This window comes from Saccostrea echinata, unplaced genomic scaffold, assembly GCF_033153115.1.
Source record: "Saccostrea echinata isolate AGI-Se365-2 ecotype Australia unplaced genomic scaffold, CSIRO_AGI_Sech_v1 ptg000023l, whole genome shotgun sequence".
In the NCBI taxonomy this organism is placed as follows: Eukaryota; Metazoa; Mollusca; class Bivalvia; order Ostreida; family Ostreidae; genus Saccostrea; species Saccostrea echinata.
This window is the reverse complement of record NW_026889772.1, coordinates 6,538,747-6,552,500: the sequence shown is the minus strand read 5'-3', so window position 1 is coordinate 6,552,500 and position 13,754 is coordinate 6,538,747. Positions and strand designations below refer to the sequence as shown.

Genomic DNA, 13,754 nt, shown 5'->3' with positions numbered 1-13,754 from the left:
CGAAATAATTTAATTTCGTTTGCAACGCACCATCTGATTGGATAAAAAAATAATCTATATTGTATAACCTGTGTTGCCTACGTCACAATGACTTACGTCAAAAATGTATTAATTCGCTTGACGTTACATTTGAAATAAGCACAATTTGAAGACAGTTTTGAAGGAGAAATTGTCTTATTTTCTGAATTTAATGATGGAAAATTAAATTATAAGGAATGAATTTATTAGTTACCCAAGTTATACTGGTATAACCTGGGTTATAATAGTTTACGCTTTTTTATAAACCGCTTCGCGGTTTATAAAGTGTAAACTGTCCCAAACCAGGTTATACAGTATAACTTGGGTAGCTATCAAATTCATTCCTTAAATGTTTAACTAATAGGACATAAGCAATCAATTACTAACAGTATATATTTACTATACCATTATACATGGTCTACCAATGTAATATAGATACTCAATAGATCACATTAGGATTAGTGATGGGAAATTGGGAATTTTTCATAATCAATTATTGAATATAATCAAAAGTGTATAATCGATTAAATAAAACAAAAAGATTGAGAACTTCTTCATAATATAAATCAACTTTTTCTAAACAAAATCTCAGTTTGTTTCAAAAAATTTATTAAAATTTTTTCAAACACAACTTGCAAACTGTGCAAGATATGTCTACATTGTCCTTCATTGCTGGCCCCTCCTTTTTTCTTAACAAACACAAAATAGTTCTTTATGGTTGATTTTGTGCCATTTTCAGGATATGGAAATATATCTTGAGCTTTCAGAGGCACAGTCTTATTCTTATCTCGTTCATCAGTATCACATGGCGCCACCATATTTTTTTTTAACCTTCGAAAATATCAATTTGTACGAAATTATTTTTTTTCACATATGTCATGTTTTCATTGTTCAAATTAATCAATTATGAACATTGTAATCGATAATCGATGTCCAGAGGCTTCTATCAACTGACTTTCGATTGTCTGCGACAATCGGCCCATCACCAATTAGGATACAACTCAGGATGCAGAAAATCTACATATTTCATGACTTCATCTACTCCTACCATGCACTACATTCTTATCTTTGGCATTTCTAATGATCTGGGTTTCTTCAAATATTCTCAATATTAATCTGCACCTTAGTGTTGGCAGCAGGGCGACCCAGTTCAAACTTCCTCTTCTTACGGATCTGGGTCATACGCCCACCAGTACTCCTCCTCTTGTGCCATTTATCACGAGATATACCTTAAAAAAAGAATGAGATAAACCTTTTTAAAAAATCTCAATGAAATGCCACTGGTTTTAGACCAAGATACAGGTTACGTGCTACAAACAAAAATCTGTATTCATGAATTATATATACATTTATCAATTAATTTTGGGTGTAAATGATGCAAATATCAAATACCTAAACATGCTATATTAACAAATGATTAAGATATTGTAAATTTTCTATGATGTTGAAAATTCTCATTTTTTGCCACTTCCCTCATAAGTCTACTCAATATAATTATCACATTTTAGGACTTTTCTGAGAGATGTTTTTTTTTTCCCTTCATTTTACTTAAATATAAACATAAACCTTGATTTAGCATACATATATCGATTTCCATGATTTTTGGAAAACAATTTTGTTTGTAGCAGGTGACCTAAGTATTCCAAAATGATATTTTGGTAATTGTGAATGCACTCATTTAACTCCACAGAGCAGAAGGGATTTGGTTATAAATAATTATATCAACACCCCCCCCCCCCCTCCCAACACGTACGTTTCCCAATATTTTTCTCTACCACGTTAGGTACTTTTCTGTTAGTCTAAGTTTAATTTTTTTTTAATTGTCTTCAATTTATATCAGTGAGCTACAAAATTCTTACAGTCCAAGGTGGCATAAGATTAATACATGTGATTTTTGCACAAATGTTGACATTCATAGGCATAAACAAATTCGATGTGGTTATATTTTTGCCAAACCCCTGAACTCGAACTAAAATACTATATCTTAGATAAAGCTATTTAAGACCAGTGGTTCAACAAATAATCTGAAATTCGCTTGACGATACTCTCGATTATAGATTATTTTCGATTTCTAGAGCAACAAAATTCAACAGTACCCATGATGGCGAATTATACCGGAAAAGGAAGTATACTAGGTGTCCACCTAGAGTTGTCGGTCCTTGAAATTAGGGACTATATCAGAAGTATTTATTGCTCCAAACTGTAATAAGGGACGGTATCAAAGTGCCTCAAACAAATGCGTGGCTGTGGGAATCGAACCCGGGACCCCTGTCTTCGCCCTCAAAGACACAACCCAAGTTCTTATTGCCCCTGACAGGACTTTCACTTGCAAAGCCAAGGGATGTCAACAGCGCCAAATTATATAACAGGAAAAGGAAAATGTATGGCTGGACGACCTGAGACCCCCCCCGCCCCCCCCCCCCCCCCCAACTATTCAGGAGCTCTTAGTCTACCAACTGAGCTAACCGTGATATGACAGAATATGACAGCTACCCCCACCCCACCCCACCCCTCTAAAACAAAAATGAACAAATTAGCAATGAATGCTTTACAGGAAATTTTTAAGATTCCAAAGAAATGCCCCAGGACTTTGAGTCTTATATCACATTTACCTGTAATACATACATACATAAGAGCTAGTGTATCTAATCAATTATGAGAAGGTAATAGTAATATTACTATTGAGGGCTCAGTGTGCAGTCAATATGTAATCAATAGAAAAATTCATGTCAAGTGATACTGATTTTGGATACAGATCATAATTGACTGAGCTTGTGAGGTTGATATCACTTTCTGCGTCTGAGTCCAGTATCACCTACACTGAAGATAATAATTGTAAAGTATCAAGTCTCCATTATCTACCTTGCTGTAGGACCTACTCCTACAAGAGCCTCGGTCAATGTCCCTTCCCTCCTTGTAGAGCACTGTTGTACACTTTGGTGCCAAGTGACATCAGAAGTATCTTGCCGTGAACCTCTATCATGCTGGAGTAATGCAAGACCTAGTCCATTTTAGTCCGACTAAATGATATCAATGGGGAAACCTCCAATAATGTGCAATGTTAGGAAAGTGTAAATGATTTTTAATATCCACTGATTGCAGATCTGATAGAAGGACACAGACCCAAATGAAAATCGATTCAATTAAGGTAAAAAATTATAATTCCAAACTATAAGCAAATTGAATTTTTCAGGCGTTTTATAAAACTGATCTTGAATTTTGTAATTACATAGGGTTTACAAAGATGTGAATAGAGGATAAGCATTCTTGCTGCCTTTATTCCACAGTAAACCACAATTTAAGTCAATATAAAAATCCCATCTGAAAGTATACAAGACCCTATTCCAAAGAGGGTCCTTTATGATACCAGTATACAGAGTAAATTCCTGATTTCAGAGATCTCAAGCTTTATTTCATCAGAACAAAGTACACCATTCATGATATGCAATCCATGAACAAATAAAGAATTTTGCAATATTTCATGAATGTGAATGAAAGAGATGCCATTGAAAGTCTGAGTAAATTATATGACAATCCAACTGTATCTTATCATCTATTTCATTAAACTTTGTCATACAAAAATAAACACAAGTGATACAAGCAAACTAGTTAAAATACTCATCAACAGATATTTCTTGCAAGTTTTAATTTTAAGTTCTATGTTAGAACAAACATATATTAAGTATTCATACTAATCTAGAATATTTAAAATGTACAGCTCACACCTCTATATTATTGCACTATCATGTACAGTGTTTATTCTGAACAGAAATGTACTCAAACTGATGAAAACAGACATGCATTCTGTATATATCATAATCAAAAACAATTAAAGTCCTCTCTTAATTACCAAGAATATTCACATAACATACATTTATAAGTAATTTTAAAATAAACATTTAACTAAAAAAAAATGATGAATTTTATCTTTTTTCATAGATTTCATCTCACAGAATCTTTGTCGTTTCTATTATTGCTCTCTACAACATACATTGTGATTACATTTGAAAAGAAGTCATTTGTCTATTTAGATTTGACTTATTAACTGACAATAATCCAACCATAGCAAATATCATGGCACTTTGGGTTGGCCACTTACATACATGTACAATATATGAGAAATGATGATCATGATATAACAGTGAAATTTTGGTGTACAGTGACCCAAGGACTAGAGCAACTGTGCAAAAACAAAGTCATTGTCTGAGGTCAATTAAAATACTAATATCATCCCAACAATTGGCATTAAATTAAAGACAATATGGACATAATTTTTGTACATTATATGGTACATAAACCCATCCTTCAGTAATTAAAAGATTTTGATGTACAATGGTGGCAAGAACCACATACAATGAAATTCTAATGTGAATCAGTCCACTGAATATTACTTCAACAGAAATATACTAAAATAACTGTTTCAATCAAACCGGCAATGATAATATAATTGATGAAATTAATGATTTTCCACAGTGTAGTGATGAACTGAATGATTTTTAGAATATATCTGAGAATCAGCAACACACTTATTAACAGTATACTGAGTCCATAACAAGCTAGTACAAATCCACACACTTAACTGGGTTAAATAAAATACAAAATTATCTTCATCTATTTCAAATATTCACAAGCTATAGAGCTGGTGGGTTTACAAAAAATAATTACATGCCTGTAAACCATATCTCCCTTTTCCCATCAAGCTCTAATATGTAAACTGATATTTTTAAAATAAATAATTCTTAAAATGCTTAAATAGACAGTTTTTCAAAGTTCAGTTCTTAGACTATTTCACGTTTTGATAAATATAAGGATAAAAGTAGGGTTTTCTTTTCATAGACGTGAGCAACATATTGATTACCCCAGTAACGAATTAAGTACTGGGTAAACTTCTCAGAAAATAAACAAGAAGGAAGCACTATTAATTTATCAAATAACAGCTGGTGACAAACAAACCTCAAACCAAATTATCAAACAGCCTCGTCATTAGTTCCATGACTAGGACATTCAAATATAAACTGTTTAGCAATATACTTGAAAAGTATACATGGTCAAAGAAAATTTCAAATAAATGATTCTTGAATGAAAATTGTAATAAAGGAGAAAAATAAAATCAGCTGCAATGATTAAGAAAATAATCTCACTAAAGATTTTTCAAAACCAAACTGAAACATGATTTTTTAAAAAAAAAATCATGACTGAAAAATATTATCACAATTCTCCAAACAATTCTCAGCACCATCTACTACAATGTGACTTAATTTTCAAGAAATCCATTCTCTTCATACATCACAGTTTAAAACACAGGAAAGAGTTCCTGAATAGACCTTAGAAATTATTCTGTCTTTTCTTTTTAGCATCAATTGCATCCAAGATGGGCTGTCTCTTTGCCTGGTAACGAGCTCGTAATTCGTCAATTTCCCTCTCCATTTCGGGGTCAAGGTCAGACAATCTGGATTCAAGTTCCTCGTATGGAAGATTTCTTAGCTGAAATCAAAATACAATTATAATTTTCCCTATAAAAACTTTATACAAATAATTTCAATATAAGATTAAAAAATGTGCAAGTTCATACATGCTGAAGCCAGGCAGAATCAATGCTTTGTTAAACATTTTCATTTCAAGACAGAAAGTTACAGAAACCAGAAGAAATAGTAAGAACAACACAACAGTGATTGTCATGAGTATTAATCTAATTATTAAATTATGTTGTTTGTCAGTATTTCTAATTTTCAACTACAAAACATCTAGTAATGCCTAACCCATACTTACAAAATCGAAATCTCCATCAATGAAAGACCTTTGGGAATGGTGAGGTGGCGTGACGTGTTTGAGGGGTGGGGTCACATGGGGCTGTGCCCGTGGGGGTGCAACCTTGTCCTGTTCCTTCTTTTCAAAATGATCGAGGAAGGAGGGTCTGTATTTGTCTTTGCCTTCATTGGCTGTGTCATGCCCTGTCAATCACACATTATGTTTACACACAAACCATACAAACTTTCGTTACATAATTACATTCCTGATATCAAATAGTATCTAACTATGTAAAAAAGATCATTGACAAAATAGCATCTCTACTGCTGTTTTTCTTAAGTTCAAATTTTGAGATTTAAAAAAAACCTTCAGAAGTAATAGCAATATTCAAGAACAAACCTGTTTGGTAGATAAATACAGTATATATTTATTCCACATAAAATGTACATGTATATTATTTTCACTTATGACATATCACTGTGTGTAGTTGACATTGTTTAGTACAGATAACATTCATTGAAATACATGGACTGCATAACAGTAATTAAAATATCTGAAGTATAAGTCAACCAGCAGTGGAAACTCTCCCAATATACTGGTCAAGTAGGAAAGAATCTTCAGATTTTAAGAATTTGAAATTATCCATTTTTGTATACGAGTATTACAATAGCACTAAAATTAGAAAGAAACACATGCATAAAATCTTATGTTCATCAACAGAGCATTCAATTCACTGAGGTCTAGTCATTACCAAGTCTGAAAATAGTCCTCAAACAAGGCATGTACATATGATACAGAAATGGGAAAGATGAAAATACACTAGAAATCAAGAGATCTGAAACATTGTAGACATGTATGTATGATGTGGTGATAGAGATAAAAGACTGAATAATTACTACTACTACTGCTACTACTGTTGCTTTTGTAGCCAGAGTCGGGGGGCTTTTTCACCACCGTGTCACATCCTTTGGCAGAAAATAATTTAAATGAATTGATCATGTTGATGAAAGCTTACAATGCTCTATGAAATATAATCATGAAACTTTTTGTATGCCAAAGAAAACAACAAAATCATTGATCTAAATTTCTTATTAACAAAAATTCATCTAAACAGACTTACGTTTCATTGTTGAATCGTCCTCCGAGTCCTCGTTAATTACGAGCGTACCGAGATCAGACTCGACCATTGTGCTGGCTTCACTGTTGACAACAACTGTTCCACTCTCACTTTTCACTAGAGTATCTGAAAATTGACGAGACTTTACATCATCACTTTTTTATCATCATAGCCCATACTTATGATTACATGTAAGCTAGATATCAAACCAGACATCTCTGATGAGACTGTAGCTCTACTGGTTTGTACTTAAAGTAAGAAAGAGAAAAGCAGCACCTGGACCTGAAACTTAAAAGCTATGGCAACACCTATAAGCATGAAGTATGATCCTTGGTTTAGTTAATTGTATACCACGTTTTATTAAATTCAGATCAAAAACATGAGAGGAGTAGCATTATTGAAAGAATTCAAACATTATCCTGTTTTAGTGTACTGTAAACATTGATTACCTGAAGTAGATTTCATGGTTGAATCGTCAGTTTTCTTCATGGTTGATCCATGGTCAACATCATCTTCCCCATCCTACAAAAAAAAAAATGACAGTATTTTAAAATTTAAATAATAACCAATCAGTAAAAATTACCAGAAACGAAACCAGTGTTACCAGGGATTTACCTAGCTATTTTGTTTGACTACCCATTTCGTATAAAGGGGAAAATGAAAACAGTTACTAGACATTAGCGATGGAGGTGTGCATATACTTTGGTAGTCCAGGGGCATGTCCCTCTGGAAATTTTCTGATAAATGTTACAAAAATCTGCATCCTGATAGCTAATCTGGCGATTATTTCTAGAACTATTAGAATAATTATAAATTTTAAATGCTACATGTATGTTTAATCAGGAAATTTTTCATAACTAAAGGGGGAATTTGACATTTTTTCCAGAGGGTAGTTAAAACAGCACTGTCTCTGGATACAATCTTCAAACATCTGTGGTATTTGAAATTTCAGTCAAATCAGAAAAAGAAATGCTATTAAAAACATAGTTTGGCTCCCAATCAAAAAAAAAAAAAAAAAAAAAAAATCGGCATTCCACCCCCTCAAATAATTTTTATGGAACAGCCTTAAGCTGTAAAATGACAGTATCAATTTAAAAATTAACCAAGAATTAAAGCAAACATGGCAATAATGAAGGACTATGGAATTACAAATTATGTATGATTTTGATATCTTTCTTAAATATAAATTTTTTAGTTTGTCATTAGTTTCAAACATTTGAAGCAAATGGATAGAAACTACAAAATATTTTTAAGAAACCTTCATTAATCTTTATATTGTTGTCAATAAACTTACTGAACAAGAACTCACCGAGTCATCGCCATTGGTGATGATGCTGTTTTGAGCTGCCTGGATTTCTTTGGCGTCGTTGATCATTCTGAGCAGATCTTCACGAGGTTTTGCATTTTTGATAAACTCATGCTACGAATAATGTCAAAATTCAACTCACAGAGTGTTGCTCTTTTTGTCTCTTAAATACAGATAAGATAAACAAGATAAAAGTTGGAGAGTCAAATATAACATAAAAAATCTGACCTGCATAAGTTCAGCTGCTGAAACTCTTTGCTCTGGATTTTTGACAAGACATTTTGAGACAAAGTCTATAAATTCTGGAGACCATTTATCTGGGTTTCTGAATGATGGTGGAGGTTTTGTAGGAATCATGAATATTGCCTGTAATTTTTATAAAATAGCTGGTAATGAGTCCCTGTAAATTAACATTTATAAAAACAAACTTCATTAAGACACATAGATTCTATAATATAAGGTACCCTCATTGGATGAATGTCACCATAAGGTGGTTTACCCTCTGCCATCTCCAGCGCTGTTATCCCTAAAAAAAAGAAAAGAAACCATGTACACAGGTAATTAAACTCAGCTGAAATACTTTTTCTTATTTCTACTTATCTGACCTGACCTGTCACACTCTAAATATTGGATGTGTCCTATCAAATCCTAATTACAATGTATTCTATTCATCCGTTCAGAGTGTGCCCTACCTAGACTCCAGATGTCTGCCACACAGTCATAGCCAATTTCCTGGATCACCTCTGGAGCCATCCAGTATGGTGTACCTATCACAGTATTCCTTTTGGCCATGGTGTCCTATTGTACAATTATACCAACATTAATAGTCAATAATGCTTGCTGCATATTGTTTTCAATAATCTATACAATTATACGTTCATTTACCAACCAGTACAATTAATTTAAGTCAAACGCTGACATTCTTATAGACGGGTATACCAGATAAAGAACTGAAGATATCTTCTTTCAATGAAATTCCCATTTACTGTTGTAAATCCTTATACTCTAAACAAAATTTTTTTCACACATGCAAAATATGCCTGAGATTCCTTGAATAGTAATCAGCAAAAACTCTCTTTTTTCAATTAGAGTATAATATTTGCTTAGTTTACAATGTTAGTAGTCACCAAAATGTATTGGGCTACATTCTGAGGTGGAAATAGAAGTTGTTTGCAAAATAGATAAAATAATTTTACTGAAAAGAACTTTATAACTAAGTTAGACCTACTGTCAGCTGTCCAGCTACCCCAAGGTGTCCAGCCACCCCAAAGTCGGCCAGTTTATTTATAACTAAGACCTACTGTTAGCTGTCCAGCCATCCCAAAGTCAGCCAGTTTATTTATAACTAAGACCTACTGTTAGCTGTCCAGCCACCCCAAAGTCAGCCAGTTTATTTATAACTAAGACCTACTGTCAGCTGTCCAGCCACCCCAAAGTCGGCCAGTTTAGCGTGGCCTTCTGTGTTAAGCAGAATGTTCCCTGCTTTGATGTCCCTATGGATCTTTCTCCTGGAATGTAAATACTCCAAACCTCTCAAAGCATCGTAGAGTATTGTAGCTATCTCATCTTCAGTTAGCTAAAATAAACAAATACAATATTCACTTTTCTTGGCACATTTTTTACCATCGTATATACTCGCCTATAAGTTGTTTTTTTGGGAGTTAAACTTTAGTCCAAAACTCTTTGTCTGACTTATAGTTGAGTTATAAAAAGACTGTTATTTTAGAGGGTCAATCCCTCTAACATACGCTTAAAAAATACAACAACTTATAGGCGGACCGACTTATATGTGAGTATATACGGTAATTTTGAAAATATTGAAAGGGTAATGTTTTCTTTTTCTTTAAAGGAACAAATAAGAGAAAAACTGATTGATTATATAAAGTAGATGAATTAATTATTTCCAATTTAAAAGCTACATGTATTTCACTTAAGTGAGAGGAATATACAATCATAACATTGTAGAAAGACATAGATGATGACAGTGAATTGTGGACATACTGTTTTATTGCGTAATCTCATAATGTCTGACACTGACCCAGCGCCGCAGTACTCCATTACAATCTGTAATAACAAATACATAGTAATTCAGATCCTAAATAATTTAATTCATACTCTTTTCTGGTCTCTGAGCTGCTCTAATCAAATTATACCAAATTTCATAGACAATCTACCCTACCCATAGGTCTGTGTTTTTGAAGTAACTGCCGTAGTACTTGACTATGAAGACGCTGTCACATTGCTGCATGATGGAGATTTCTTTAATGATCTCCTGTAGGTCTGTGTCCACCGGGACTTGTTTAATGGCCAGCACCTGGCCAGACTCCTTGTGGAGAGCCTTGTATACGCTCCCATAGGATCTACAGATACAACCAAAAGTTATACTCCCACACAATCTACAGACACAACCAAAATTGTCATGGAATCTGATCAGATTTTCAATCACTTTTATTTTTTATCTATAATTTGTTAAAAATAATATTCAAAGCTACCTCGAACAAATTTTATCTGATAATATTTTAAAAATCAGGTTGCTTTGATTCAATACTTAAATCAGCACTGATCAATGCACTTGTTATAGATTTTATCAGAACCATCAAAAGAGCACTTTCGTTGAGTACTAGAAAGATGCAGGTCAGTAATTAGCAGTACATGTATTGATTTAAGTGCATACTTCCATACTTAGAAAGTGGCTATAAGTAAATGTTTATACTAGGTAGTATTACTTAAAAAATGATTTATATCAAAATAGTTAGTATCACAGAAAATAGCATTCAAGTGTTAAGTATATTGATATAAAATTCCTCAATCTATTGTTCTCCCAATAATTCATTATGTATCTAAGCAATTAAACTCCCCATAACAATTCTAAAGTATGTCTTTATTTCTAACTATAGTTCTTACATATTTTATCCTTCCATCTCAGTCTATTGTCCTTTCAGTGTAACATTAATTCTTTTATATTTTCATACATTTAATATCTTCAATTTTAACATGTTTTACTCTTGCAGACAAAACAATTAAACAAAAAAAAAAGAAGAGAAAAGAAAAAAAATACTTGATTTTAAAAACCTTGCATCAGAGCTACAACCCATGCTAAGGCAAAAACTATTAAACGACATCATGCATGAAGCCATCAGAAAGAAAGCAGGGGAACAACAGCAAATGATGCGCTGATTGCCACTCTTTGAAAATATACTAGCCGAGAGTAAGGCTACAGCTTGGAGAGTTCTATTTTTATAGAAATTACCCAACAAATACCAGATACTACTACTTTTTAATACTTTTTCATCACCATCAAACTGAATTTAAAGTTATTAGCTAATATTTATAATTTTTTGAAAATAGAATTAGTTCTTCTTTGTAAAAGTGCTTTTTGAATTTGAGATCTTACCCTTCTCCTAATTTGCCTAGAATATCAAAAACTTCTTCCGGTGACCTTGTAAGGTCGTCCTCTGGGAGTCGCTTTAGAGGGTCACTATGGGGGGAAAGCAAACCAAAAGTGTAAAGCTAAAGCCATGAAAAAAGTCCTCCGTGTATTAGTACATGTAGTTTTCTACAGGAATGATGTCCAGGACTTGTACCATACACAACAGAGTATCACATGAACACATGCATTACATAAATCAGTTACAAGAAAGTTACACTTCTGCACAATACTTTACATCTATACATGTCATACAGGCTTTGACTAAAACACTTTGATTGCTTTTGCCTTTTACCACTTTAACATAAGCATGGTGCATTCAAGTGTTTTTTTTTGGATTTTTTTTTTAGCAAACTGACCAAAAAAGTAAAGCATGTGTTTGATGCTCCTTTATAAGCAACTGCAAAAATAAAACATATTTCAAGGGACTGAAAGTTACATCTTTTTGCATTTGGAACAATTAAGTTAAGATGTATATGAATGATTCAATGACAGTCTTCTAACCTCTAATTCTATAATTCTTCTCCATATTGTTTACAAGCAATCTAAAGCAAGCATTTTTGTCAAAGCTTTTGGTAAAAACATATCAAAGAACATGACATAATGATACATGTAATGTATGTCAAGTCCTGAATTTTTCAGTTTATTCTATACTGTGTTCATGGTAAAAATTCAAATTGATTTTTTGTTTTAATATTAAATTATAACTAATATGATTATAATTTTATGATCACTAAAAGTCCTCATTTATGAATTGGATTATATAGATTCAACTGAGATGAAATATCAGAAATCATTAAAATTTGCCTGAACACAGTCACAATAATCTACAAATTAATATTACTACATTATGAACATACATGCAAAAAAATCAGGCAAAATGCACATTAATGCATGAAAATATGTCATTTTATCTAAGTGTTTTTCTTTCTTTCATATTTTTCAATGAAGTCATTTTCAGATACCTGAAAATTTAAGTATTAACAATTGACAAAACAATGACATATTTCCATCTAAATTATAAAGGTGTGGACTGGAATCCATACACAAGTTGGGTAATGCATCACACAGCAAATGACACTGTAACTGAATCTTTAAAATAAGTTTGTAATTTGCTGTGTGAATCCTGCGTCACCTGTTGTGACGTGCAAATCACCAGGAAAATGCTACGAGCAAAGATATGCATGACACAAAACGAAACTGCCATAAACATCTTGCTGTCTTACCCTCTTCCTATTTTACAAATTATATCAAAAACCTCATCGGGTGGTCGAGCCAAACTCTCATCACTTAATTTTGTTAACTCACTATATTGAAAGAAATGGTAAGTAAATGTAAGAAAACACATAAGAACTTTAAACATGAATCTTAAAAGAAATAATTATGCATAAAAAAAATTGCCATCTGGGTTCTTTGTTACAGTCCTCTCATCAGAAATAAATCTTGTCGGACATTTAGTTTCTAATTCACTATCTGTCAGATAAAAATAAAGATTATTTACGAAATTCATTAAAAAATCACAACATTACTCAATGAAATAGTATACAGTGAGTACATTATACCATGCATGCTAAAGTTCTGTTTAGCTCAAATGATTGTCTGCTCACTTAGAGATTTTTTTAATCAGTATGCATCATATCCTGTACAAAATATGAACAATAGATTTTTGTTAAAGAAACGTTATCTACATTGTTCAAACGTCGACAATAAATGTTTCACCAATATTAAGTACAGGGGATGAGATTATACTAATTCAAAAATGACGACTGAAAAGAGAACACACTTCTGATCCAATGCATCTATAAATGATCAAGTTTCAAAACAATACTGATCCACTACTTTATATTTCAATTTGAGTAAAAAATACATAAAAAAGACCTAAAATTACAAAAAGTACCTTTGACTAGTCATATTTTGATGAAAGACAGGTTAAAAAATTCGTGTGGTTTCATGGAAATTCGCTTAAAACGCTACACATTCCACAGTCTACATTTGGGTTTCTTTTCCGGAAGCTGTGCGACAAGGTGAAGTTCTCTGCTCTGAATCACTGGGAGGCTTAAAATTGATCAATAGAAAAACACAGCTGTGATCAAGATTTTTGAGACCGGCGTTTGTGGGGCTGTCGTGTATCTTAATTT

The 13,754-nt window shown here is 32.7% G+C and overlaps 2 protein-coding genes across 7 annotated transcripts in view; both read right to left on the bottom strand.

The window, feature by feature from the left end:
- Nucleotides 1–2,187, bottom strand: part of LOC133191119 (small ribosomal subunit protein eS8-like) — a 9,352-nt gene extending 7,165 nt beyond the window's left edge. Inside the window, exons 1-2 of the mRNA XM_061326820.1 lie at nt 2,115–2,187; nt 1,141–1,247 (exon numbers count right to left, since the gene is read on the bottom strand). Of these exons, the coding sequence (XP_061182804.1) occupies nt 1,141–1,247; nt 2,115–2,118 (111 nt within the window). The 5' untranslated portion in view covers nt 2,119–2,187. The remainder of the gene's footprint in view (nt 1–1,140; nt 1,248–2,114) is intronic.
- Nucleotides 2,188–3,682: 1,495 nt separating this feature from the next.
- Nucleotides 3,683–13,646, bottom strand: LOC133191118 (serine/threonine-protein kinase 3-like). 6 transcript variants are annotated; one of them, XM_061326813.1, is made up of 15 exons: nt 13,514–13,646; nt 12,843–12,923; nt 11,584–11,667; nt 10,369–10,549; nt 10,191–10,253; nt 9,601–9,765; nt 8,882–8,987; nt 8,654–8,715; nt 8,418–8,555; nt 8,193–8,303; nt 7,333–7,405; nt 6,887–7,009; nt 6,663–6,731; nt 5,788–5,969; nt 3,683–5,502 (listed from the first exon to the last, which is right to left on the bottom strand). In XM_061326813.1, the coding sequence occupies exons 1-15, from the start codon at nt 13,525–13,527 to the stop codon at nt 5,344–5,346; spliced, it is 1,611 nt and encodes a 536-aa protein (XP_061182797.1). In that variant the 5' UTR covers nt 13,528–13,646; the 3' UTR covers nt 3,683–5,343. The 6 variants fall into 6 exon arrangements, with proteins under 6 accessions (XP_061182797.1, XP_061182799.1, XP_061182800.1 ...); XM_061326815.1 differs by having other exon boundaries at nt 6,672–6,731; XM_061326816.1 differs by lacking the exon at nt 6,663–6,731.
- Nucleotides 13,647–13,754: the final 108 nt, after the last annotated feature.